Source organism: Marmota flaviventris, chromosome 3, assembly GCF_047511675.1.
Source record: "Marmota flaviventris isolate mMarFla1 chromosome 3, mMarFla1.hap1, whole genome shotgun sequence".
Lineage (NCBI taxonomy): Eukaryota > Metazoa > Chordata > Mammalia > Rodentia > Sciuridae > Marmota > Marmota flaviventris.
In genome coordinates this window covers 124,469,366-124,497,271 of record NC_092500.1, presented here as the reverse complement: position 1 = coordinate 124,497,271, position 27,906 = coordinate 124,469,366, and the positions used below count along the sequence as shown (strand labels likewise).

The 27,906-nt window shown below is 41.7% G+C and overlaps 1 protein-coding gene and 2 non-coding genes across 4 annotated transcripts; all 3 read right to left on the bottom strand.

Annotated features, from left to right (window-relative positions):
* Positions 1 to 1,380: 1,380 nt before the first annotated feature.
* On the bottom strand, positions 1,381 to 27,906 carry Ncapd2 (non-SMC condensin I complex subunit D2). Of its 2 annotated transcripts, none has more exons than XM_027951142.2 (32): positions 27,561 to 27,906; positions 26,679 to 26,827; positions 22,485 to 22,560; positions 22,151 to 22,209; positions 21,488 to 21,669; positions 21,094 to 21,236; positions 18,950 to 19,077; positions 18,755 to 18,878; positions 18,426 to 18,573; positions 16,686 to 16,883; positions 16,015 to 16,149; positions 15,832 to 15,919; positions 15,553 to 15,733; positions 13,379 to 13,503; positions 12,565 to 12,801; positions 12,087 to 12,261; positions 11,726 to 11,810; positions 9,960 to 10,093; positions 9,521 to 9,653; positions 9,343 to 9,427; positions 9,098 to 9,265; positions 8,719 to 8,891; positions 5,595 to 5,706; positions 5,176 to 5,299; positions 4,943 to 5,098; positions 4,412 to 4,589; positions 4,232 to 4,326; positions 3,587 to 3,667; positions 3,257 to 3,440; positions 2,215 to 2,341; positions 1,981 to 2,136; positions 1,381 to 1,759 (listed from the first exon to the last, which is right to left on the bottom strand). In XM_027951142.2, exons 2-32 carry the CDS (start codon positions 26,803 to 26,805, stop codon positions 1,674 to 1,676), a joined length of 4,203 nt encoding a protein of 1,400 aa, XP_027806943.2. In that variant the 5' UTR covers positions 26,806 to 26,827; positions 27,561 to 27,906; the 3' UTR covers positions 1,381 to 1,673. The 2 variants fall into 2 exon arrangements, with proteins under 2 accessions (XP_027806943.2, XP_071466441.1); XM_071610340.1 differs by having other exon boundaries at positions 21,488 to 21,666.
* LOC114104965 (small nucleolar RNA U85) lies at positions 21,746 to 22,071 on the bottom strand. The gene has a single exon (XR_003584922.1). It is a non-coding gene; the product is annotated as a small nucleolar RNA U85 (small nucleolar RNA).
* On the bottom strand, positions 26,523 to 26,624 carry LOC114104967 (U6 spliceosomal RNA). Its single transcript, XR_003584924.1, has one exon. It is a non-coding gene; the product is annotated as a U6 spliceosomal RNA (small nuclear RNA).

Sequence of the window (27,906 nt, the reverse complement as noted above, 5' to 3'; positions counted from 1 at the left end):
GGGGATCCAGGGTGGCTTTGCTAGGCCAGCGAAATCTGAGACCAGCCCCCTGCCCTTCTAGCTAAAAGCCTGTGGCTAAGTTTAGCTAGCCCAATGATAACCTTTGCTTAAAAGGCAGGGAGCATGCAGTGCTGCACCCCGACTCCAGCCTTTCTGGGAGGGCCCTCCCTTCTTGAGGCCCCAGAGCCAAGGCTGTGTCCATGCCTGGCAGCCACCTGCATGGCCAGTGCCCAGGCTTTTCATGAGCAGCAAGAGCAGGCCAAGTGGGCACAGGATGAGGAGGGGTGGGAGGAGGCTGCAGTGCCTGAGTGGTGGGGGAAGCAGCCCACAGCACCCCTGAGGAGACTGCTTCCTTCCAGCAGAGGCCCACAAAGGAACGTTAACCCTTTCCCCTCCAAAGGCCTCAGAGTCCTTCCATGCTTCTGTCCAAAGTGTGATTGTGAAGTATCATCTTCCCTTTTGCCTCAGGTTTGTCATTTCTCATTACTGTTCCCTGCACCCCACCCCAAAAAAGGTAGAGAGCTCAGTGCCCGTGGAGTGCTACTGGTGCACTGTGCTGTTGTCATGACAGCAAAGACAGGAATGTGGTCATGACAACAGGCTCACTGCCTCTGGTTCCAGATGACTCAGCAGAAATAAGACTTGGGGAGCTAGAGAAGAATGGGCAGGCTTCAAGGACACCATGAATAGTGTGGCCTCCACCTAAAGGGCTAGACCTACTGCACACCTGGTAACATAGTAAGGAACCCCTGGTAGGCACACCTTGTCTCTATAGAGCTGGAGGGGATCATGATCAACCAGGCCAGGCCAGTAGCTAGTCTTCAGGGATGGGAAAGGGAATGGGGCAGGGCAGGGAATATGGAGGAAATCAACCTTTAGTCTAGAGCAGGGTTTCTCAGCCTGAGCACTATTGACATTTCAGGTCAAATAAATCTGTCTTTTGGGCTGTACGATGTTTACCAACATCCCTGGTCTTTACTCATTGGATGCTGGCATTTCCCCTCAGGCTGTGACAGAGTCTCTAGGCATTATCAAACTTCTGTTGTTCCCCACGCCCCATGCTGAGAAGCACTGATTTAGAGCCCAGAAACTGCATAATTCTCCACAGTGGGGCCATCTTGTCACTTGTGCAGGTGAAACTGGTGAAGGGGAGCATGAAGCTTATCAGAGATTTGGAGACCAGCACCAGATTACCTGAATCTGGGTTAATGTGAAAGATGAAACAAAGACAAGGGTTGGGGTTGTGGCTCAGCGGTATAGAGTGCTCACCTAGCCCAAGTGAGGCCCTGGGATCGATCCTCGGCACCACATAAAAATAAATAAAATAAAAGTTTTGTGTCCAACTTAAAAAAAAAAACAAAGACAAGTTTAGGACAGAAATGTCTAAAAAGTATGTAAAAGCATTTATTCATTAGGAAACAAGGAGACTGGCAAACATCTATTGCAAAGTGAAAGCAGCTCAACCTAATTCAGGCAGGCTAGTTTAGAGAAATGCCTTGAATTTTAAAGATCATTTATGTATTAAAAAAAACAAGGTAAAAAAAAAAAAAAACAAAAAAAAAAAAAACAAGGTGACAGGCAAACAATACTATACAGAGATAAGAGAACTGGAATTCAAGATCATCCCAGAGGATACCCTGCACAGCAGGGATGAGAACAGGTAATTTGACTTCTTAGGATCTGTGCCTGAGAGTGGATGCTCTGCGGAGGGGGGTTGTTTTCTTGGGTGTCTCATCTTCTGTCATCTCTGCTGAAAGCTCTATTCAAAGGATTGGAGGAATAAAAAGAGCTGAATCACAAAGATGGTGAAAAATAGATCTCAGAGAACAAATATGACAGCTCCACACCACACTGTAGAGATAAATCCAAACTGCAGAGAGGAAGACATCATGGGGCAGTGGGGCAAAGATAATCTATACTCAGTTGTGCCCTACAACAGGGATCCCATCAAAAGTAGCCATCGAAGATGGGGCATCATACCTTCCTCACTGGACTCATCGCTTGAAAAGACAACCTTGGGTTTCTTTTTCGAAGTGTGCTGCTGAGTTTTTGGAAGTTGGCGAGTAGTTCGCCGAGGCTTGGGTGTTACAAAGTCATTGTCCGAGGAGGCAGAGGCCAAGCGCTGCTTCCTAGGGACTAAAAGACAAGGAGATGTGATTAAAAGAAAGGTAACTGCTGCTTGTGGGCTTCCCACTGTGAGGCTGTGTCCCATACCAGAAGATTGTTTCCTGGCTGATGGGGCTCTCTGGCTACCTCCTTGGCCAATCTCAAGCTCCTCTATTCCATCTGATCCTTTGGTGTGATAGGCCCGAAGCTTCTGCTCAAATTCATCTATTATAGCCTGGCAAGGAAAAAAGGAGATTAAACAGCAAGTCTGGAGACATTGTTATTCTATGATTGAAAAGACAGAGCGATGAAAGATATGGAAAAATGGCAAATTTTTACTGCGAAGCTAAAGAAGTCAATTTGAAAAGGCTACATGCTATTTGACTCCAAGTTTTTGACATTCTAGAAAAGGCAAAACCATGGAGGACATAAAAAGATCAGTGCTTGCTAGGAATTGGGAGGGAGGAGGGGGAATAGATAGAACACAGGAAATGTTCAGGGCAAACTATTCTAATGTAATAGTGGGCACGTGTCATTATATTTAGTAATGCTAATCTAAACTGTGAACTTTGGGTGATGATCTGTTAATGTGGTCACTAATTCAACACTCATTTATGTCAATATAGACTGTAACAAATGTACCACTCTGGTGCAGGAAATTGAGAATGGGGAAAGGTTGTGTGTGTGGAGATGGGTATATGGGAACTCTGACTCACTGTTCAGTTTTGCTTTGAGTTTAAAACTACTCTAAAAAAGAAAGTCTATTATAAAAAAGAAGAAAAGAAAGAAAAAGAAGAATTAAAGACAGAAAGATTGGATCTTAACCTATCGTGGTAATACATCCTTAACCCCAATGACTTGGTAGGCTGAGACAGGAGGATCTCAAGTTTGAGGCCAATCTGGCCAAATTAATAAGCCCGTGTGTCAAAATAAAATAAAAATAATTGGGAATATAGCTCAGTACTAGATTGCCCTTGGATTCAATCCCTAGTTTCAAAAAAATAAAACAAAATTTAAAAAAAATCTATTCTCAAATCACCTTGGTAACATAGTTATAGTGAAGCTGGGGATAAGTCATACAATAGTGTGAGCACAAGAGCCTCAGAACACTGCCTAGGGAGAGCAACCCCTATTAAACTGTGCTGCTTACCTTGCCCTCTGGCTTGGCCCCTCGCCGCAATTTGCCCACAATGGACAAAAGAGCTCCGAAGATGGACTCATCTGACAATTTATCTCCAAAGCAGTCAAAATTGTCCATCATCTTGCGTAGGCCTCGCTCTGTGATGGGAAGCTGTGACATGCAGTAGGCCAGGTCCCGGTACTGTCGCTCAGTTCTGCAGATGGGAAAGGCTTTGTGAGCAATAGCTCACAAAGGGTTATCCTTCATAGGTCTCCCTTGGTCCCAGGTATATCACTGGGGAGTTCTTTCCCCCATGTGGCTGTTGTCAACACAAAAGATCTTTCAGGAAAGGCAATGTACCGAGCTGTGCGGAACCGCTGACATAGCTTCTCTACCAAGCTCTCGGTCTGCTTGTCCTTGGTGATGTAGGAGAGAAGCTGCCTGCAGAAGGGGAAGTGAGGATGTGGGATCAGCCAAGAGCACCTCCAACCTCATCCTCTAAGACCTATGCTGGACCCTCACCTAGCACCAGACTTCTCTGTCTTTGCTCAATAGAAGAATGTTCTTGGTCATGGCCCTCTAATTGCCTCACTGCTTCTCTTGTCTTCTCCCAGACATTAAGAGAACCCACCCCCCAGGAATTTTTATTGTGAATAGAAATGAACAAGAAAAGTTGTCATTTGTGAGTACTAATGTGTGCCTTCCACAATGTTAAGAATAGTAGATTATTCAATATTCTCAAGAACTATGAGAAATTTTTGGAGGAGAAAATAGAGAGAAGTCAAATTATTGCTGAAGGTCATACAGCTAAAAAGCAGCAGGTCTAGGGTAGAGGTGTAGCTCAGTAGCTGAGGGCTGGCCAGGGATGTGAGACCATGGGTTCATCCTCAAGTGCTGCCAAATGAATGAATGAATAAAACTGAAATGGAATTCAAATTTAAGTATGTCTGATTCCTAAGCCTATGTGCTAGTGAAAAATGTGCTCCAAGGCCCATGGAACAGTACTTCATGATGGTGTGGAAAGGCTCTTCCTCCACTCCACCCTCAGGGTCTGACAGGCGGCTGATGATATCTGGAAGGAGATTATAGATGGCGTTGCCCTATAGAGAGGAAAGAATCGTGCTAAAGGGATGAGGTAACCTACATACTCCCTCTGCAGCCCCAAGTTGCCTCTCCACTTCTCACCTTGTGAGAAAGCTCATTGAAGAAGTTCTTGGCCAAGGCAGCAATCTGAGGCTCACGGTCAATGAGTAGCACAGCCATCTCGCTCACCTGCCCCTTCACTTTCACCATGTCCTTTAAGATCAAGTGTGTCATCACCAGGCCTGCTGTCTTCCGCACGTGTGGAGCTGGGTCCCTGAGGCTAGGAATGAAATCTCAAGTCATTGGGACCCAGACCTCTGAGCTATACCCTAAAATCAGTAGGAAAGCTTCTCAGCAGGGATCCATTACCCTCAGAATGCCATGCTAGAAGCAGTTAGAATGCTGTCTACAATTGAAAACTGTAGTTAGGGCAAAAGGCAAAACTTGTAGCCAAAGCATTGCATTGAAGCTTCAATTCCCTTAGAGTCACACTTAGCCAGGGGCCTGTACAGGTTAAGTATCAAGTAGAAGGTAATGTCAAAGACTAGGGAAATACAGTCTTAGTGACTCTCACACTAGCATATCAGACTCCAGGAACAAGCAGGGACTACTCAAAGGTGAGAGATTTCTTACCGAGCATATAGATGAGGTGTCCAAGGATCCACCAAGTTGGGAAAGCGGATGGCCAGATCCCCAGTAGCAATCATGAGGTTAGACCGGACAATGGGGAGTGAAGACTTTTCTAGCATGGTGAACAGAAGACGAAGCTGGGAGTCACAGAAAGTAGCACTAGTGGCAAGGAGAAGAACATCAGAGAAGCCATCTCATCTCCATCCTCTTTGAGGCAGTATCAACTCAGGGCCTACCTGATCATGCAGAACTTGCCAAGGGCAAGTGAAGCAGCTGCAGAAAGGTCTGGGTTGCCATAGAGACCAGGGTTGTTGCAGACTTTAAGCAAAAGTGGAACAAAGGCAGCCAGGATCTGTTTGCCTGTTGGAAGAATACTCTATGTTTCGGATGGGTTATTTTTTATTTTTTTTTGATACTGGGGATTGAACTCAGGGGCACTCAACCATTGAGCCACATCCCCAGCCTTATTTTGTATTTTATTTAAACACAGGATCTCACTGAATTGCTTAGCGCCTTGCTGTTGCTGAGGCTGGCTTTCAACTTGTGATCCTCCTGTCTCAGCCTCCAGAGCTGCTGGGATTACAGGCATGTGCCATGGTGCCTGGCAAGGGATGGGTTATCTTAACTGGGGAGATCACCTAGCAATTTTTCTTACCGTCCAACAGTTCCATCTCACAGATGCTACGGATTAACTCTGCCTCTGTATCATCAGCGGTGGCACCCACCAATCCCAGCTCCTCCTCCATGGTGGTCTCAGAGCTTGAATTCTAAAGGGAAAGATCATGGTGATCTGATCATGGGTGACCAAAGACATCATATTATAGTTAACATTTCATTTTGCATGAACAGATCTGAGGAAAGGTGATGTCTACAAAACCATTCATAGAATTGCCAAATGTTTGTGTGTGTAAAGATAAAGCTTTTCTTTTTTTGTACCGGGGATTGAACACAGGGACACTTAACCACTGAACCACATCCCCAGCCCTATTTTTTGTATTTTATTTAGAGACTGGGTCTCGCTGAGTTGTTTACTGCCTAAGCTGCTAAGGCTGGCTTTGAATTCACGATCCTCCTGCCTTAGCCTCCTAAGTGACTGGGATTACAGGCATGCGCCACTGTTAGAGTCTGTAAAGAAGTCAAAATAACACCTGGTATTTTGCCAGGGGAATGTTAGAGTTCGTAAACAAGTCTGGATGGTGCCTGGCAAAATGCCAGAAGGAGTGGTTTGAGAAGTAACAAAAGCGAGCCATTAAGTGTGGAGATTCCTGATTGGTTGACTGATGTATCTAGTTTATGTTAATTAGATAAGCTGTGTGGAATGTATAAATACTGCTCTTGTCCTGCAATAAACAGCTCCCATTCCTGCTGTATCAACGTACACAAGTTATTCATCACCCGTGGTTATTTTGCTGCAGCTGGACTGCGGCAGATGGTGGCCCGTACGGGGAGCCCCGGGACACTCGGGGGTAAGTGACAAAAAAAAAAAAACAGCTGCCCGTCCATAGATAGGACGGGAGCAATCTGCTCGTCCCTAGGCAGATAGGGCGAGAGGAAAAATGGCCATTTCCAGAAAATGGAGAAGATTGATACAGTATGTTTGTGTCTTGTTTTGTCTCAGTGTATTGTATTGTCTTTGTGATGAAAATATGGAAGGGGTGAGAAGTAAATTACTAAGGGAAGAAGGCACCCCAGTGGAACCAAGAATAGTTAGGGCATGTGTTGATAAGAGCCCAGGAACTCTAGTCAGAAAGAAAAAGAAAGTTCAGAAGAAGAAGGATTATCAGGAAAAAAGTTGCAGCAAAAGGCTATTACTAAATACTTTTCGTTACCGGAGGGTACGTGAAGCGGACAGGCGGCTGCCGAGTGTGCAAGCCGGTCACAGCGCAGCAAGGATTTTCCAAGAGGCGGCGGCGACTGGCCCTTCCCCGCCTCCTGGCCGGGGAGCTGGCTCTTCCACTACCACGAGCCCAAATCTAGACCTGACCTGGAGGCACAGTCTCGCAGGCTCTTGCTCCCTGTGCCCAGTAGCAGTTTGAGTCCGGGACACTCCCCAGGGCCATCTGGGGCTGCCCAGGATGCTACAGCCAGCAAAAGACGCTACTGGTGTCCCTGATGTTTGGTCATTTACAATGCCAATAACTAAGCTACAATGGTTCTCCCACACCTGGAAGCTGATGAGTAATGAGCACTATTAATGCTTATTTCAAATGCAAAAAAACCTTGAGATAATGTACTAAATTGTTCAAAAGGTTGTTTTCTTAGTAGAATACTACAGGATTTTCTTTAGCCATCTGGAGTTCCTGCCTTTGTCCCAGTGCCGGTGGGGACCAAGGTGGAAGAATTTCCAGTGTTGCTGAAAACCGGACGAGACTTCGGCTGAGAAACGGACGAGACTTCGGATCAAGCTAGTTGCCTGCAGAATTTACCTGGACTGTGATTTAAGCTAGCTGCCTGCAGAACTTACCTGGACTGTGAGTTAATCTATTGAGACACTGCTTTACCTGGACTGAGACAACAAACTGTAATCTATAACAAATTGTAACTTGGTATCTTTGCTAACAGTGTTATTGCTGGTATAATTTTTCCAAGGGCTTCTTGCATGGAGCCATCACTTGGCTTGGTATTGTGGCATTTTGTATCCTCCCTTTCTGTTTTTAGCAGGTTATTTATGGTGTTTCTGTAAAAACCACTATGGTCCTTATTTAAATTAAACAAAAGGGGGAAATGTTAGAGTCTGTAAACAAGTCAAAATAACACCTGGCATTTTGCCAGGGGAATGTTAGCGTTGGTAAACAAGTCTGTATGGTGCCTGGCAAAATGCCAGAAGGAGTGGTTTGAGAAGTAACAAAAGCGAGCCATTAAGTGTGGAGATTCCTGATTGGTTGACTGATGTATCTAGTTTATGTTAATTAGATAAGCTGTGTGGAATGTATAAATACTGCTCTTGTCCTGCAATAAACGGCTCCCATTCCTGCTGTATCAACGTACACAAGTTATTTGTCACCCCCTGGTTATTTTGCTGCAGCTGGACTGCGGCATGCCACCATGCCTGGCTGAGAAAAAATTCTATTTCTTTGTTTGTTTGTTTATTTTTTAGTTTTAGGTGGATACAATATCTTTATTTTATTTTTATGTGGTGCTGAGGATCGAACCTAGTGCCTCACAGGTGCTAAGCGAGCACTCTACCACTTGAGCCACAACCCCAGCTCCAAGAATTCTTAAATAAGGAAAAAACTAGGTCCTCTGAATTTGTTTTTAAGCTGTTAATCAGATTTCTATACTTTTTCTTAATTAATTCTCACAGAAGATGTAGTTATTGTATATGGAAAACAAATGGATCATGCCAAACAATGGTTCAAGGTCAAAGAGAAGGTCAGACTGTTCTAAGGCAGTCTTATTTGTTCGCAAAAAAAGCTGCCTTTAGTGGAAAAGACATGAGGTCCTCCTATGTGCTAGGCCAGTAGTGAAAGCTGATGGGCAGGGGGTTGGGTTCATGATGTTCTAACAAACACTGCCTCAGGTAGAGCCTAAATCTTATGCTGAGTTGCCTAGCTCTGTAGTCTGTATTTATCTAATACTCTTCCTTCCTGGTGTGCACAGACAGACTGTTCAACCTTTGTTTACACTAATCTTTCCCAGGTTATTAGCAACAAAGAGGCAGAGAATCTTCACTTAATAGAGAAGCAGAGATCCCCAGAAGGAAATGTTCTGACCCAAGGTCATGAAATAACTCAGGAAATGCTGGGGACAGGAACCCATCACCTAGGTGCTCTGCTTACCTTCTCCTTGGGGTCTTTGGATTTGTGTTCCTGTTCTTCCCGAAGAACTCGGCGCCTACAGAGCTCTCCACTCACGGCCTGTTCCAAATGTACCAACTGCTGCAGGGCCACATCCCCAGCCAGTGACAGCAGGTTCATCAACAGAAAAGTGGGGAGCATTGGAACAGTTTCCTCTAGAGGAAGGGAGAGGAAAAGGCAGGGAAAAAGATATGGTCAAATTCCATCAAACTTATTGTTTCAACTTCAATTTGGACAAAAACGAGACATTGTGGACTGAGAGGTTGTAGAAAGGGGTGGTAGCAGTAGCTTTTGGCCCTGTAGGGAAAAGAGCAGAAGCTGGTGGCCCACCCCAAGGCCCAGCAAATCTCTGCCCACTTACTGGGATCCTCCTGACTGGTGCTCTTTTCCTCCAGCTTCTCTAGGGCCTGCTTTGCACAGCCCTGCAACATCTGGGCACAGATCACCTCAGGGCCCTCTGCCAGTTGGTAAGTGAGGGTTACTGCTACCTCTTTGAATGGGATCCAGAGTGGGTCTGGGTGGGCAAAGCCTAAATCAGAGAAGGGACAAGCTGTTCACTGTAGACAAAGGTTCCCAGTTTTGCCAAAGCCCTTCTGGATAGCTCACCTTTAGTAACCATCTCCTGAAGTCGCTCAAACAACCTATGTTCATGAGGCAGTCGGAAGGGAGGGTGACGTTTGCCCAGAGAAGGCTGTGGAAACAAGGAAAACAGAGTGCAAGTGTGTGTAGAGGATGTAAAAGAGGATCTCTACTTTCCTTAGTTCAGCATAACCACTCCACATACCTTTCTCCTATCAGAAATGTGCGCGATGGTAAGGCACACCTGCTGGGCCAGCCTATAGTCCTGTGGGAACTTCTCATCCAGCCCTATGCTCACCAGCGTGTCTAAGTTGCTTCCCACAATTTCTGGTTTTCCTCTAGGGGAAGGAAGCCATAAAAGTTAAAGGTAGTCTTGGACAAGACTCTGGGGGACAATGCCAATAGGTAGGCACCAGCGCCCAGCATGGGGTTTCCAGAGCCTTGGAAGTAGTGAGGCTGACACAGGGCTGACCCCTTGGATCCCTCTGGTTCTAGTGAATCTATTTTTACTAGACAGAAGGATTTAGGTAGCCAACTCCCAGCAGAGCTCAGCTGCGTCTGATTGCTACTACCAAAGGAGAAGGAACCTTCTCAGAACCTTTCTTTTCTCTCCCACCCTACTGCTTACTAGAGCTGGGCCTCACCGTGCCATCATGCCAAGAAGCATGACTGAGGAACAGCGCTCCAGAGCAGAGCAGGGGACCTTCTCAGTAGCCCGCTCCCATAGCAGTTGGATCACTGCAGGTTTCAACTCATCCTTCTGCACAAACTCACAGAGCTGAGGAGAGAAGAAAGAAGGCTCAGGCCAAAAAACAAATCCCTTTGGCCCACTTCTCTGAAGATAAGACTGAGAACCTTAAGTGGGTAAAACCAATATTTTGGAATGGAAAAGGAAGAAGGATACTCAATATGTAAAATAGGTGCTTCTGTATCAATTTTCTATACTCATGCCTTCAAAACTACACTTGTTAAAGTGATACATCAGCACTGATTTTTTCCAAGTTCCATGTGGATCCATAGTTCTGACTACATTCTAGAGATTTCTAGGTTTTCTTGCTATTGCCACAAACTCAGCCTGTATAAAATGTAAGCTATCATTCTTTCCTGCCTCTTCATTTTGCCAATAGTACCAATTCTCTCTTAATTACACATACTTAAAATTTCAGTCACCGAATTTTATGAATTAGTCCTACCTATCTTTCCTTTAATATTTGTCTTCCGGTATGTCCAATTCTGTAGCTATTCCTCCAGGTCAGAGTCTTACCCCTTGTACACCTATAGTAGCCTCCAGTAACCTTCCTGTACTGTACCTAACCCCTCTCCAACCACCTTGTATGTGGTTGCTGGGTCAGTCTCACCAAACATCTGTCTCCTCCTGTCACAGTTCTATTATTTATTACTTTGAATCAGCACTCTGCCTACCACACAGGCTCCTGACTACTTACCAGCCTGGGAGATCTCAGGCCACTTGCCACCACCAGGGTAGCTCCCAGGGAAGAGAAAAATATAACAGGCAGCAGTGCTGCTCCCAGTGGAAGCTAGAGGTCAGTACTACCTTCACTGTTTGTTTCCACAATGCAAATATTTCATAGGAGGTTTGCCTCATTAAAATGCTGGGGTCCTTGCCTAACATGAAATCCTAGAAAGGTATTCAGGACCTTCACAATTTAGTTTCAAACTACATTCCCAATTTTACCTTCTGTTCTAGATAATTTTGAGCCAGAATACAATATTCCTTATTCTACAACACAGCTTGTCTCCTTGGGTTTCTATCTGACATGCTTTCCCTCTAGTCTCTAACTCTTTATATTCTACTTCTCCTTCAAGACCTAACTTAAGTCCTATTACCTTTTCACAGCTTCCCTTGATCATTCTACCACAAACAGCTCTCATTCCCACTCCATATTCCTCATGCCTTCAAAACTACACTTGTTAAAGTGATACATCACCACTGATTTTTTCCAAGTTCCATGTGGATCCATGAACAGCACAGAAGTTAAGTATGTTTTCTGGAGTTCTCATAGCCTGTCACTAACTAGCTGTAACTAGCCAAGTTCCTTAACCTCCTACTAAGACTCACAGATTTCTCATTTTAAAAAAACAAAGAAAACTTCCTTACAGAGTTGTGGAACATGAAATATCATTTAAGTGTTGTTATTTTATTATTATTGCTATTTTAATCATTACCTGCTATTTTAATCATTGCCACTTTTCATAACAATTATCAACCTGCTGCATTATTCTAAAAATGTTTTGTGTTTTTGACTATCAACTAGATTATTGTCTCTTTTACAGTTGAAAATGTCAAAGTTAATAATCTTACACTTCTTTATGGGCCGAGTAAACTGCTGAACACATATTTGCTAATATTTGTTAAATGAATAAAAAGAGAGAAAGTGAGATGACTTACAATTTCCTCAAGACACTGAATGGTCCCAACGGAGGCATCCACTAGCAACAAAGAGAGATTCTGAATCAAAGCCTGGGCCTTGGCTCTGTGGGAACAGTAGAGATTGCTGTCATTGAAAGACTGGTGAGTTGAACTTGGCAGATAGGTTATTAGGATTTTCCCATCATATTGTCAAATAATCGTTTAGGATAGGCTTCACTGGAAATGAACTCTATTATAAATCTACTAAACATGCAAAAAAAAAAAAAAATCTGCGTATGGATTTGAAACTCCTGTGGGGGAAGGATGGCCCTCTAACTTTAGCAGACTAGAAAAATCCTGTGAGAAGGTAACCTCAGAAAGACAAAAGAAGTCCATGTACCTGGTAGAATCCCCTTTGGGTTTGAGGTAGATTTGGCGGTAGGCATTAAGTACAGCTTCCCGGACACCAGGCTCCTTAGACCAGATGAGTGGCAGCATGCGGCGTACCCCAAACAGGGCCTGGGGTACCCCAAATTGGAATACCATCACAAAGAATTCTATTATCTCCTGTACCACTGAAAGGACAGATACAAATGTCACCCATCTACTTGACAAAACTCCTCCAATATACAGAAAAAACTCTTCTTAATATAGTAACATCCAAGTGGAGATCTTCCTCATTTTCCTGGAGAATGTCAACTTCTCTTATAATGCTTTATCACAAAATTCTATATATATTAAGATATATAAGCTGTACAAAGCAAATGGAAGGAAATAACAGTTGTCATTTAAAGGAGCAGGGAGAATTCAATAAAATATAGATGGGACAAGTTTCCAATTTGAAGAGGCAGTCCTTTCTGTATGAGACCCTGGCCTACCTGTAGTCGTGTTTTCATACATCATCTTGCTGATGATGCCAATGGCCTCTGTAATCTTCCTGGAAAAGCTGTAAGCATCCTGCAGATATTGCACCAGCATCTCCTGCTTCACCAACTCATCATTCTGCTCAGATCTCATAGGTTCTGATACACTGGGAGTGTCTTTACAGTTAGTCTGTCCTAGAACCACATTCTTATCAGACTCCTGGGAATTGTTCTTCGTGGAAGCTGCTGGGCCTAGAGTTAGAGAAGTACAGGACAGTTTTTAAGGGAATATGGGGAATCCAACAGCTATCACCATCCCTGGATTTTTTTCCCCACAATGTGAAGGTATGAAATTAAAACCTATTCTAAGCTGGGCGCAGTGGTATATGCCTGTAATCCCAGAGGTTTGGGAGGCTGAGACAGAAGGATTATGAGTTCAAAGCCAGCCTCAGCAATGGTGAGGCGCTAAGCAACTCAGTGAGACCCTCTCTCTAATAGGACTGGGGATATGGCTCAGTAGCTGAGTGCCCCTGAGTTCAAACCCTGGTATACCCCCCCAAAAAAAAGAATAAAATAAATAACTTGTCTCAACTATTTAAAATAAATAAAACCTAAGATATTTTGGTGGTTCATTTCTCAAAAAAAGATTCCTGGATAGTCACCCTGCAACAAGGCTATTCCCATTCCAGAGCAGAAGCCTTGCCAACTCCCCTCTGGCCTCTTTTAGGCACCAGATTCTGTTAGCCAGGACAGTATCTGTCATAAAGTAAATGCTCAATACATACTAGTTGGATTGTTTGTTTGTTGAATGAAGAAGAAAAAGGATAACCTTTGAAGATAACTCCTAAGAGATTTAGAAACCTGGTCTCCTCTGACTCCTCTGGGTCTGCATAACTGAAGAGTTCAGACTCCTGGAAGTGGCCTGTGGCTTCTTGAGCAAGAATGATGGCCTGCCTGAAAGAACACAAACATGTTACCAGTTCATCACCCAAAAGAGTGTTGCTATGGTCTTTTGTAAGGAAGCCTACCTCATGTTTCCATCAAGCCCCCGGGCCTAGTACCCCAAAGAAAAGGAATACACCTCAGATTAAGCACATGTTCCACCATTGAGCAACATTATTAGCCCTTGCCTAATTTTTAAAAAATTAGATTTCTGCTAGAAAAAAAAAAAAAAAAAGGTTTTTAAAAAAGTAATTTAATTTGTGCCTACCCAGGGATTTAAAAAAAAAGCCATTTAAAAAATTTTTATTCTAAGCAGCAGTGGTGACCAACACCTGTAATCCCAGCTGCTCAGGAAGCTGAGGCAGAAGGATCACAGGTTCAAAGCCAGCCTCAGCAACTTAGCAAGCCTGTAAGAACCTAGTGATACCCTGTCTCAAAACAGATAAATAAATAAAAAATTAAAATTGCTGGGGATGTGGCTCAGTGGTTAATCACCCTTGAGTTCAATCCACCAGGAAAAAAAAAAAAGTTTTGTTCTAATATATGTTTAAATTTGTAACTGGAAGAAAAACAACTCTGGATTCGTACTCTGAAGAGTTAGACTCACTTTGCTATTTACTAGCTGTGTGTGATGATCAAAAGTCACCTAACCGACCTCTATTTCTGTATTTTTTTTAATATTTATTATTTAGTTGTAGTTTGACACATTATCTTTATTTAATTATTTTTATATGTGGTGCTGAGGATCAAACCCAGAGCCTTGCACGTGCTAGGCAAACACTCTACTGAGCTACAACCCCAGCTCTATTTCTATATTTGTAATATGGGTAGATAATCTGACGATATCAGCTACTTAAAATATCATGGGCAAGCCAGGCTTGGTGGAGCATGCCTATAATTCCAGTGGTTTGAGTGGCTGAGGCAGGAGGATCACGAGTTCAAAGCCAGCCTCAGCAAAAGCGAGGCACTAAGCAATTCAGTGAGATCCTGTCTGTAAATAAAATACAAAAAATAGGGCTGGGGATGTGGCTCAGTGGTTGAGAGCCCCTGAGTTCAAACCCTGGAACCTTAAAAAAATAAAAATAAAGGACAGGGCTGGGGTTGTAGCTGGTACAGCACTTGAGTGAGGCACTGGGTTCAATCCTCAGTACCACATAAAAATAAATAAAATAAAGGTATTGTTGTCTATTTACAACTAAAAAATATATTTAAAAAAAATTTAAAGCAGACTATATAAAAAGCAGAGAGGAAAAATTGCTGGTTGTTAGGCTAAAATGTCAATTAGGAATTTGACCCAGCATCTCCTGCTAAGAATTTGTGAAGGGTGTGGGGGGTGACATTAGCAACATGAGAAGAAACCTTCTGATTGATAGGAGAAAATACTAGAGTGCTTAGAGGATGACAGAAGCAGTTATAAAACTACAACTTTTACTTATGCTTCTGTAAAATAGAGATAGAGATGTTAGAGGGCAAACTAGTCACCCTCTTTTTTTGGAACATTAATTAAGAAAGAAATTAAATAATCAATGTGCAGTGGAAATTTAAGAATACATATTGGCAGTTATAAGGGCTTTTATATATCTGAGCTGCTCTGAAGTTCTAGGATCACCAAAACACTGGGAGAAATCTTTTCTCTAAGAGAGTCAGACTAGGTTGATTACTAAAATAATTTTAAGCAAATTTGATATTTAGAATTAGAAAGTCATTAGAGGGCTGAGGTGTAGCTCAGCAGTCGAGTGCTTGCCTAGCACACATGAGGCACTGGGTTCGATCCTCAGCACCACATAAAAAATAAAATAAAGGTATTGTGTTCATCTACAACTAAAAAAATACTTTAAAAATACAATGATATTAATTAAAAAAGAAATTCATTAGAGATCATATGATCTACTCAATTTCTTATTTTAGAGATAATAAAACCGAGTTAAGCAATTTATATAAGATTATACAATTAAAATTGTACTTATAGACATTCTTCAAATTGATGAGGATTTGTTTAATTTTTTCAGAGATTAACTTTAAACCCAAACAGATCATTGGAAATCTCATTCTTTAACATACTTGTAACTAGCTTTGGCAAGTAGTTGATAGATGCGTCCTTTCACCCCTTCTGTGGTCTCTGTATGAGCAATTTGCTTAGGAATCTCTTCCTTTTCCTGGGGAAGCTTTAGAAGCTGCTGAAGGGTAGACTTCAATTCTGGCAGCATGGCTTCCCACTCCTCCTCTGGGTCTACTGCTGCAGCTGAATGAGAATTTCACTTAGTCTCTTTCAAGGGAGTTTCTGACCACAGAAGAAGGCTGTATGGGGTGATTACTCTTCTTCACACAGTAATTACTCACAAGCAGTGGCAGTTTGCCTCTGGGCTCTCATCTCTTGTAATTTCTGCATCTCCTTCTGTAGTGGTCCAGCAAGGTCAGTATCACTAAGCTATCAAGGTAAAGTGAGTATCAAGTCACTAAGTGACATAATTTTGTCCGTTTCCATTTCATTCCTTCTCTTTTGAATGGACCAAGTCTACTTACCTTGCAGGAAAAGGGATTATTGGCTAAAAAGCTGGCCAGCAGCTGGATGGCACTTTTACATACTAGCACTGACTTGTCTGCCAGACGTCCCACTGCTAAGACCACCACTGCCTGGAAACGTGTCAGAGGAAGGGCCTAGGTGGGTGAGAAGAGAAGGATCAGCTCACATCCCACATCATCAATTCTGATCTTTTTTGGGGTATTGGGGATTGAACTCAGGGGCACTCAACCACTGAGCCACATCCCCAGCCCTATTTTGTATTTTATTTAGAGACAGGGTCTCACTGAGTTCCTTAGTGCCTCACCGTTGCTGAGGCTGGCTTTGAACTTGCAATCCTCCTGCCTTAGCCTCCCAAGCTGTTGGGATTACAGGTGTGCGCCACTGTGCCCGGACAAGATGATCTTAAAGTATACTCTAACCTAAGCTATCCACTAATTCTCAAGAAAACTTCCCATGGGATATAAAATATGTAAGCAGTCTTCTCTGTGGTGAGTAAGACACATTACGGTCTTAACTAGAGTCAGACATCCTTGTCCTTAGTAGAGAAAAACTTTATTACTGGTAATAAAATTCCAAATTCTAGACTCTTCTTTGAGGCAGATATTCCTCTTTACTTTGGCCTATCTATAGAGGAATACCATATGTATTTATCACATAGAAGATTGCTTACTTTCTGCTGAACAATTCGAGTGAAGAGCTGTAAAACACGGCTCCGGACAAAAGAGTTGACATCATGGCCATGGGCTTGCAAGGTATCCAAAAACTGATCTCTGGTTTCTCGGCCTGCTTTTTCCAGTTGATCACCATTCAGAACTTGCAGTATCATCTCTGCCATGGCTGCTAGCACAGCATTGCGCATCATGTAATTCTAGGAGGGAGAAATAAAGTTGGTATGGCCCTCTGTATTTCCATAGTAATTCCACCCTCTCTAACCTTGTGGGCCCATCCAGGCACAAAGGGGAAGCAAGGATTTTAGTCAAAGTTAAGATTATTTGTGCTGAGCTGTGATTTTTCTGGTCAACTGCCTAGGTGTTCACTCCTAAAGTTATGGGGAAAAGCTAAACCCCAAAGGGGACTTGTTTGCTCAGAGGAGAATGTAGAAATACAATAAACAAGAGACAAAACCAATTTTGTCCCATAAGGCTCACCCAGGGAAGCATGGTGATATAAGCTTAAATATCTCTTATCTGAAATGGTTGGGCAGAAGTGTTTCAGATTTTTTTTTCTTTAACTATCTGATATTCATAATGAGGTAACTTGGGATGGAACCCAAGTCTAAACATGAAATTCATCTGTGTTTCAGATATACATACACACACACACTGAAGGTAATCTTATACAATATTTCAAATAATTGTGTACATGAAAATAAGTGGAATTTCCCACTTGTTGTATCATGTTGGTGCTCAAAAAGTTTCAAATTTTAGAGTAATTCAGATTTTGGATTAGGGATGCTCAACCTAGTTGAGCATTTAACCTAGTTAAATGTGAAATCGTATCCACCCACCTACGCACATTTGAAAAGCATTTGTTACTGTCTTTCATCTGAGGTCTCAAAGCCTTTGATTCTTAACAAATAATCACCCTCTTCCCTCCATCTCACATTTTATTGACAGAAAGACCCAGGAAAGCAGAAATCAGCTCTGGTGTCAAGCAAGTCTATTATAGAATCTGGTAAAAATAGGGTTTGGGAATTTTGCCAGGCCATGAACAACAGAATAGATTCCTCTCCTCTCTTATACCCAGTTCTGGGGATTAAACTCAGGGGCACTCTACCACTGAATTACATCTCTAGCCCTTTTTTTATTTTGAGACAAGGTCTTGCTAAATTGCCCAGGTTGGCCTCAAATTTGTAATCCTGCTGCATCATCCTCCCAAGTAGCTAGGATTATAATTACAAGTGTACATCACCACACATGGCCAAGATAGAATCTTTTACAAGAAATTAAAGTAAATTTGATGATAACTGGATTATATTTGTCCTCGACATTCACCTAGTCATGCCCAACATCAGTTTGGGAAGCAGCCAGATTAGCATCCAAGGATGAGAGAGAGATGTAAGAAATATGGGTTTATTTGAAAAAGCTCATTTTTTAAAAGAAAGCAAATCAAGCCAAAAGGTAAGAAGTGCCTTCATCCTGAGGAATGGATGGGTCTCAGAATTAAATCTGAGTCATTCTCACTAGACTTAAGCCGTGGACCATACCGGTCAAGAAACAATATTTTGGGCTGGGGGTGTAGCTCAGTCACAGAGTATATGCTTAGCATGTGAAAAGCCTTGGGTTTAAACCCTGAGAACCACGTTTAAAGAAAAGAAAAAGAAGAAGGGGAGGGGGGAAGAGAAGTACCTTTTAACAATAGACTTAAAACTCCTAGAAGAAATCTCAGAGATCTCCAGTGGACCACATACCTCTCCATCCAGATGGTCTAGCAAAATGCACATGCTGGACATCAGAATAGCTGGGACCCGTTCTGCAAGTTCTGTCAGGAAGGCTGCAAAGCCCTTTGCCCCTAAAGGGTCCCGACTTAGCTCCTGGGGACACTTCTGTCCAATCTCTCTATACAAGGAAAAAACAGCCAAGGCTAGATTGCTCAATTACTCAGTTCTCAGTGAGGGAAGATAAGACTAGTATCTAATACCTGAAAGAATCTTTTGTTGCCCAGAGAATATATTTCCCCTTTCTTTATCCCCTCCCAAAAGAAAAAAAGAATTAGAAACTTTTGAAAAGAAAGAATCACCTTACAATCTCTCCCACTATGCTCTTCATTCCATAATCAGTTGCCCACAGACTCACAGCTGCTACCAGTACAGGTGCCAGGTGTTCAAAATGCTGCAGCATCTGTATAATCTTCACAGTGGCACCTGTGGAAGTACCAATCATGAAAAATTATGGGCAAAATGACAAAGTTAGGGCAAAATGGAGGAGAACTTACTGAGCATATGGTTATAACGTGTCAAGGCTACTCCAAGCAGTTGTGTTATGGCTTCCCGGGTGGGACGGTTCTTTTGATGACTAATGGTGGGATTCTCTAAAAGGCGGTAGCAACAGCCAGTAACCAAACTAAGAAAGGAAGAGATGGAAATGATGAGATCAACTTCTGGAGTCAAACATATTGAGGGCCCTGCCTCATTCATTTTATCCCTATTGCCCCCAAAGTTAAGGACTTCTAGGGTTGGTTTTTTTTTTCTTTCTTTCTGTCACCTTCCATACCAATTTGATTTGCTCTTTTAACTCCAAATAGGTATTCTTTCTTCCAAGATTAGTGACTTTCAACCAGTTACCATGGAAAAAAGATATACACATAAGAGATAGGACAAAGTCACCGATGACTTCTCATTGTCAAATATAATGGCCAATTCAATCCTTATCAAAACAAACCTTCCTTTACCTTACACTTGATACAGTGATCACTTACTTTTTCCATGGAACATATATTTCATTTGGCTTCTGGGACAGTTTCCTTTCTCTATTTCTTTGGTTTCTCTTCATTTCACCCTCTTAATGGTAAGCATAACTGAATTATGTCCTTAAGCATTGGAAGCGCCCTAAGGAGTCCTTGGATTTCTGCTCTTTTTTGTTACACTTATTGATTTAGTGACCTCACTTAGTTTCAAGGATTTAAATACCACTATTTTCCCAAATGTGTACCTTTAGCTCAGACCTCTGTATTGAACTCCAGATTTGTATAATAGCTGAATGTGACAACTTTACTAACATGTCTAATAAGCACCTCAAACTTTATATATTACAAACAGAACTTCTGATTTCCTCTCCAAAACAATCCTTTTTTACACCAGTTAACCAGCAACCCTATTCTTCCATATGCTCAGGCAAAGACTCTGGGAGAGTTATCTTTGGCTGTACCCTTCCCTTATACCTCATGCCCAATCTGTAAGTAAATCCTATAAGCTCTACCTTAAGAAAAAAGTACAGAATCCAACCAGTTCTTTTCATCTCCAATGAAACTCCATGATCCTGCTTGAGTGACTTGAATAACCTCATAAATGATTTCTTACTTCCCCCCTTTTCCTCTATGGTCTGTTTCAATCCAACACCCAGGATGACTGTGAAAAAATGTGAGTCAGATCACCTCACTGCCCTACTTGAGACTGGTAGCATCTTACTCTGAGAAGTCATCATGATAGCCTATAAGAATCAGTAGTTTGGCTTATCACTGTGTCACAGCCTACCCCTTCCACCTTCTCTCAGCTGCTGTCTTTCAGGCCTTCTTGCTATTACTCACACATGCTGGATGCATTCCCTCCTCAGGGTCTCAGTACTTACTGTTCCTTTTTCTTGCCCTTGCTATTCCTCCAGATATTCTCATAGCTCTCATTCATGTCTTCTGGCTCTTTACTCAAATGTTATTACCTCAAAGAGCCATTTTTTTAACCCAGAGAGTGAACCCAGGAGCTCTTAACCACTAAGTCACATCCCCAGCCCTTGTTTTATTTATTTATTTTTGAGACAGGGTCTTGATAAGTTGCTAAGTTGCTGAGGCTGGCTTTGAACTCATGTTCCTCCTGCCTTAGCCTCCTGAGCTACTGGGATTATAGGCATGCACTACTGTGCCCAGCAAAAAGGTCTTGTTTGAACAGCTGATTTAAAAATCACAACTCCTTTCTGTCAACTTCCTATCCCCTACCTCTATTTTGCTCCATAATAATAAACCATAGAAATATTATATGTGTTAATTGTCTTCTAGTCTATAATATAAATTCCAAAAGGGCAAAAACTTTGTTTCCAGTGTCTATTATAATAATGCTGGCAATGGGCATTAGAGAAATTCACATCACTTCTAAAATTTATTATCTCCTTCTTCTCATTATTCTTTTTTTTGTGTGTGTGTGGTGCTGGGGATTGAACCCATGGCCTTGTGCATGCCAGTCAAGCACTCTACAAACTGAGCTATATCCCCAGCCCTATTATCTCCTTCTTAACAACTCCATATTATGATTATATTTTTATGTATTACAGATAGAATGGAAGTATGAAATGAAGTATTTCAAAGGAACATCTAACAGTAGAATCCTATTCCTCACAGCTTGGTATTATTGATAACCAAAAACTACCCACCTGACAAATTCCTCTTCAATTATTGAGTGGTTCCATAGGTGACGAATGTCCAATTGGAGTAGCTGTGTTAAAAGCTGAAGAATTGGTTGTCTTTCTTCTTCCCAGTCAAAGCCATGAGCTGCTTTGGTTCGGGCTTTCTTACCCTAAAAGAAACAAATATGGTCAAGATCTGCCAGTTTGTGTACCTAAACCATCCAGTATAAAGACAAGGTAGAAGGTAATATAGAAGCAAAGTGTAGAAGAATTACTTATCAGGAAAGACATTATGGCACTTTTGAGTACTTCTTCTTAAACATACAGAAGGACAGAAGGCATTTGCAGAATCATAGGATTCCCTTCTTTCCCATCAAGTTCCCCATCTCCCATTTTAAGTAAGACAGAGACTCCAAATTACCTTCCCACATTGATCCAGATCCATAAGACTTGTCTGGCTGGCCATGGTCTCAAAGGATTCCAAAAGGCGTACCAAAGCATAGCAGTTCATTTTGAGCACATTTAAATGGGCGCTTCTATCTGATACACTCAAAGTTGCATCATCCAGGATGGCTGGAAGCTCCTGGGAGTGGTGGTTTACTACTGTGAGAGGCAGAATATGGGAGTTGGTTTCATTCACTTTCTTCATCTATCCCAACTTCAAAATACCCATCACTGCAGCCATCAGATTACCAAAGATCTGTGTTTCATCTCTCAGTGGTCAAAACATAGCTAAGTCCTTTGAAACCCCTGACCCTGATATCTCAAACATGCCCTGTTTCTACCCTCACTCCAGTTACCACAATTTCTCTCTGGCAACTGGAAGAATCACCCCTATTAAAAAGAGGTGGTTCAAAAGTAGGAGAAAGTTCTTGTTGGTCTGCCCTTACAGTGAATGCACATAACTCTGTATCACCCACCAAGATTACAGACCATAATAGGTCAAAGGTTCCCGGGCTTAGCCAAACCAACTGAATCACAACAGCCTTGATATCATCATGTGGCTGATAAAATATAGGAAACAATAAACACACAAACAAATAACAACAAACCTTCCATCCCCTACCCCCTGACCCATAAACACCTTTTATCAGGAATTCCAGAGTATCTTCTTTGAGGCCAGGATCTATACTTCGAAAGTGACTATGAGGGAAAGAAAGTGTGGAGGTGAGAACCTGCAGAGCCATTCTAACAGATCAGATCTAACCTAAGGAATCTAATGCTTGAAAAAAATCATGAAATTGCTCAACTGTAATAAATATGATGGTGAGCTGGGCAGAGATGCTTATTAGTAGAGATATCAGCATCCAGAACCATTTATCAGTGAACCTACAATTTGGAATTTCAGAATGAATATGCAAAATTAGGGCAAATAGCTACCAGTTCTTTTTAAAGTACTGCCAGAGAATTTTACTTACTGTAAAATGCTGTAGATAGTATCGAAGTGCTCCAGCATAGCAAGGGGCCCTTGAGCTCGAAAAGCAGACTGAAATACTATAAAGATGAAAGAAATTGATCAATGCGGAGGGGAGAGGCCTCTTTGGTAAATTCTATCCACAATGCCTTTAGTTGACATGTCTCCTTAGTCTTTCCCAATTTTCCTCTTTCATGATCTTGACTTTTTTAAAAAAGGTATTGCCCAGTTATTTTGCTTGATGTTTCCTCATGATTATACTGAAGTTATACATTTTTGGCAAGTCAACCACAAAAGGAAGGTCTGGGTCCTTCTCGTCTGTTTTATCAAAAGATACCTGATGGCAGACTAGGGAAAAGGCTTAGTGGTCAAGTGCTTCTCTACAATGCATAAGCACCTGAGGTCAATCCCCAAGCACCACAAAAAAGAAAAGGAACATGATGGCAATGTCTTATTACTGGTGATATTTTGATCACTTGGTATCATTTGCCACATTTCTTCCCTGTAAAGTTATATTCCCCTTTACAATTTAATAAGTATTTGACATGTACCAAATAATGATGTTTCAGTCAACCATGGACTGCATATATGACAGTGGTCCCATAAGATTATATCACCTAGTGATATAGCAGCTATCTTTGTATGTGTAAGTATATTCAATGATGTTCAATGACAAAATTGCTTCTCTTCACCATCTACACTCACCCCAATCTCATGATTGAATGCAATGTGATTGTATATGTACATAAATTTATTTTTTTTGCTGGGGTACCAGGGATTGAACTCGGGGGCACTCAAACACTGAGCCAGGTCCCTAGCCCTATTTTATATTTTATTTAGAGACAGGGTCTCACTGAATTGCTTAGCGCCTTGCTTCTGCTGAGCCTGGCTTTGAACTCACAATCCTCCTGCTTCAGCTTCCTGAGCCAGTGGGATTACAGGAATGCACCACTATGCCTGGCCTGTACATACAAATCTCTCTCTATATATATCTATATATGTATATATACAATCTTACTCTATATACATATACATTTATATTTAAATATTTATTTTTAGTCGTATTTGGACACAATAATCTTTATTTATTTTTATGTGGTGCTGAGGATAGAACTCAGGGCCTCATACATGCTAGGCGAGCACTCTACCACTGAGCCACAACCCCAACCCCAAATCTATATCTTTTTTTTTTAAGAGAGAGAGAGAGAGAGAGAGAGAATTTTAAAATTTATTTTTAGTTATCAGCAGACACAACATCTTTGTTTGTATTGGTGGTGAGGATCGAACCCGGGCCGCACGCATGCCAGGCGAGCGCGCTACCACTTGAGCCACATCCCCAGCCCAAATCTATATCTTTATTAGCATCTCTCCCTTGATCTGATGTCCAGAAGTAGAATAAAATTTTTTTTCTGTCTTATACTTTTTATTCTTTTAAAAACTTTATCAGAAGCTTCCCAACAGACTTAGTCAAAATTGTATCATGTGCTTGTTTTTCTAATTACTAGTGATGGAAACAGAATTACTCAAGATTGGTAAAACCGATCAAGATTACTATCTAGGAGCCTCTCTAAATCTGGAAAATCATCATTTAACCAACAAGGAACAAAGTGGAGTGTGGAGAATGACTGATGGGTAGTTAACATCAACAGTGTCCATAGATAGACCATTCTATCTATATTGTGTGGGTATATACAGCTGTACACTATAGCAAATTATTCTTGAGTTATTATAGTGCATGTATATGTATATATTTTTAAATGAATGGTCATTCTTTTTAAGGGTTATTTTAGCATGACTTTTGTAGGGCTCACAATTGAACCCAGGGCCTTACATATACTACACAAGTACTCTATCACCAGCTAAGAATTTCTTTTCTTTTTTTAACGTGTTGCTGGGGATTGAACCTAGGGCTTTATGCATACAAGGCAAGCACTCTACAAACTGAGCTATATCCTCAGTGCCCCCCTCCCCCTTTTTAAGAAGAGGTATCATTATGTTTCCTAAGCTGGTCTCAAACCATGAAACATATGGGTATTCCTCCCACCTCAATCTCCCAGGTACCTGGTACTATAGGTATGTACCACCACACCCAGCTGGGAGTCCATTTTAGAAAAATTGTATGGCTATTATGATTTTTGGTGTTTAGAATCTAAGCATGACTTCTATTATAAACACCAAAGATCAAATCATTTAATTAATTGAGCAAGTATTAACTGATATGTTATTTGTCGGCATTGTTAAGCACTTAGGGTTATAACAATAAACAACTAGACAAAATAACAAGAGTTCTTTCTCTCAAGGAATCTCAATAAGTAATAAATAAGAAAATTTGGAATATGTCAAATAGTTATAAGGACCAAGGAGAAAACATAAAATAATGAGATAGGGTATGCCAGAGTACAGGCAGATAATTTATATTAAATGATTACAGAAGGCTAGGTGATAGATGACTTTTTTTTTTTTTTGGTACTGGGGATTGAACTCAGGGGCACTCAACCACTGAGCCACATTTCCAGCTCTATTTTGTATTTTATTTAGAGACAGGGTCTCACTGAGTTGCTGGCTTTGAACTTATGACCCTCTTGCCTCAGCCTCCAGAGCCGCTGGGATTATAGGTGTGCACCACTATGCCCGGCTGATAAAGGATATTTGAGCAGAGACCTTAAGGAAATAAAGAGATGATTTATGCAGACCCTTAGGAAGGGCATTCCAAGCAGAGAAAAACTAATTCGAAAGCCCAGAAATTGGAAAATGCCAATATAGGTGGAATGGAATGAGCTGGAAAAAAAGGTCAGATGAGAAATGGTATAGGTTATGCTAGGGTCTTGCTCCTCAAAATGTGGTGTTGGGCTGGGATTGTGGCTCAGTGGTAGAGCGCTTGCCTAACATATGTGAGGCACTGGGTTCGATTCTCAGTACCACATACAAATAAATAAATAAAATAAAAAATTTCATCATCGATTAATAAAAATATTTTTTTAAATGTGGTCTTTAATTCAGCAGCATTAGCATCATGATCTGGGAGCTTACTAGAAATGCAGGATAAAAAGGCCTATTGAGAGCTATTCAATCTGAAAATATGTGTTTCAAGATCTTCAGGTAATTCAGAATGATTCTAGCCTATCTCCGCTTGGCATTTGAATCATGGTTGTCATATAATCAAGCTGCTGCATTAACCTATCCTTTCTGTTTAGCAGACAATAAAGGAAGCAGATTATTATCCCTATCTTTATAGATGAGGAAGCAGAGGCATAGAGAAAATTAAGTAACTTGCCCAAGGTCAGCTTCAAATCTGGGCAGTCTGGCTCCAAAGTCTTTATTCAATGTACCTCTCCAAAGCAACCTGACATAAAGCAATTTCAAGAGGTACGGTGACATTATGGGGTCTTCTTGGCAAAACACAAGTTATTTTTGGTCATTTATAGGTTTCTGTAGGCAACTACACCATACATACAATCAGCATACAACATTTCAGTCAATGACAGACAACATATATACATCATGGTGGTCCTATAAGTCCCCTAGTGGTGCTGTAGTCACTGTAATATTGTTACCCAAGGCATTATTCAAATGTTTGTGGTTATGTTGGTGTGAACAAGCTTATTGTACTGCACATGTACAGTACATGTAAAATACATCAAATACAATTATATATAATACTTGATAATAAATGACTATGCTACTGGTTTATGTGTTTACTATACTTTTGTTATTTTAGAATGTATTCCTACTTATATTAAAAAAATAGTTTACTGTAGCTGGGCACGATGGCATATGTGTTTACTGTACTGTACTTTTGTTATTTTAGAGTGTATTCCTACTTACATGAAAAAAATAGTTTACTGTAGCTGGGCACTATGTCACACTCCTGTAATCTCAGTGACTTGGGAGGCTGAGGCAGGAGGATTCCAAGTTTGAAGCCAGCCTCAGCAACTTAGTAGGCTCTAAGCAAGTGAGTGAGACCCTAGATCCAAATAAAAAATAAAAAGGGCTGGGGATAGAGCTCAGTACAGTGTAATTACTCATGAAATAGTTTTTGTTTTGAAATATGGAATGCTTCACAAATTTGCATGTCATCCTTATGCAAGGGCCAGCTAGTCTTCTTTGCATCGTTCCAATTTTAGTATATGTGCTGCCTAAGCAGGCATGGAATGATTGTTATGAAGTGCTGGGTACAATGACAGCTGTGAAGTCTTACCTCTAAGCTGGGATGGCAAATTTCTGATGGGCAGTACCTCTTGCACAACATAGTGATTCACACCTCCACTTTTCAACAACTCCTCAGGAGATAAAGGCAGATGGAACTCATACAGTTGGGGAGACATATTCTTCCACTGGCTAACAAGGCTAGAAACCAAACAGCAAAAATATCAGGGGCTAAGACCTGTCTTTTCATTTGTTTCAATTATTTCCCCATCTCCAACATAAAATATTCTTTAGTTTTACAACCAGCTTATAACATTAGGATGTAAGATCAACCCTGAACTAGAATCTAATTCTTATCATGACTCTAACACTTGGTCACCTCACTTAATCCCGTCTGTCTCATCTGTAAACCGGAGGTTACTAATTTCTGATTACATCTCAAAGTTGCTCTGAGGAGGAAATAAACCAAAGGCTATAGAAGTGTTTAAGGAATTGCAAAGTGGCATACTAATGCATAAAGTGAGCATTATACTTCCATTTTGATGCGCAAAGTTCCTTAAGTATAAGACAATGTCCATCAGAGACCAGAACAGTGGCCGACCATGGGTTAGAGGCTTCAGAATGTGAGAATCTGCAGTAACATTTTTATTTATATCAGGTTTTGTTAGACTATCCGAATAAATCATACACGATTTTACTCTCCTAATGGCAATCCCACAGAGGGCATGATAATACAATTTACTGTACAGATTGGGAAATTAAGGTTATGCGATTTGCACAAACTACACACAGACTGGATCTGTCACAGTTTCTACCACACCGCACCCCAAGGATATGTCTACTATACCTCCCTGCCTATTGCATATTGTTAAAGACTGCGTTATACCGCGCCCTGTAGCTGATTTTCTCAACCCCACATAATTCCACATCTCACCTGTGAACCTTACACGCGACTCCTCGGATTCGGGTAGTTGAGTAGAAATGGCAGGAAGAAAACACGAGTACAGAAAACGCACCAATCAGAAAGTCAGTTTTCAAGCTGGCGGAGAACCCGACCAATCCACAGCAGGCTGAGACAAAGACCCGCCTTTGAGCCCCGCGCCGCGCGGGCAAAGCCGCTAAGATCGAGTTCAAATACCAACGGCTGCAAGGAGGCCAATCACGACGCTCGCTAGAGCGGCGGCCAATCACAAAACAGTTCCCTGAGCGCTTGCCTGAACCATCCACAGAGGGGATGGGCTTAGACCCAGGTTCCACGCCCTGCGCGCGGTGAGGCTTCC

Excerpts from the sequence above, each read along its gene's own strand:
- Ncapd2 (XM_027951142.2), bottom strand. The coding sequence starts at position 26,805 with ATGTCTCCCCAACTGTATGAGTTCCATCTGCCTTTATCTCCTGAGGAG. Across the intron at positions 9,266-9,342 it reads TCAGGAGATGGTTACTAAAG|GCTTTGCCCACCCAGACCCA; the intron begins GTGAGCTATCCA and ends TCTCTGATTTAG. Across the intron at positions 3,441-3,586 it reads CAGCGGTTCCGCACAGCTCG|AACTGAGCGACAGTACCGGG; the intron begins GTACATTGCCTT and ends TCCCATCTGCAG.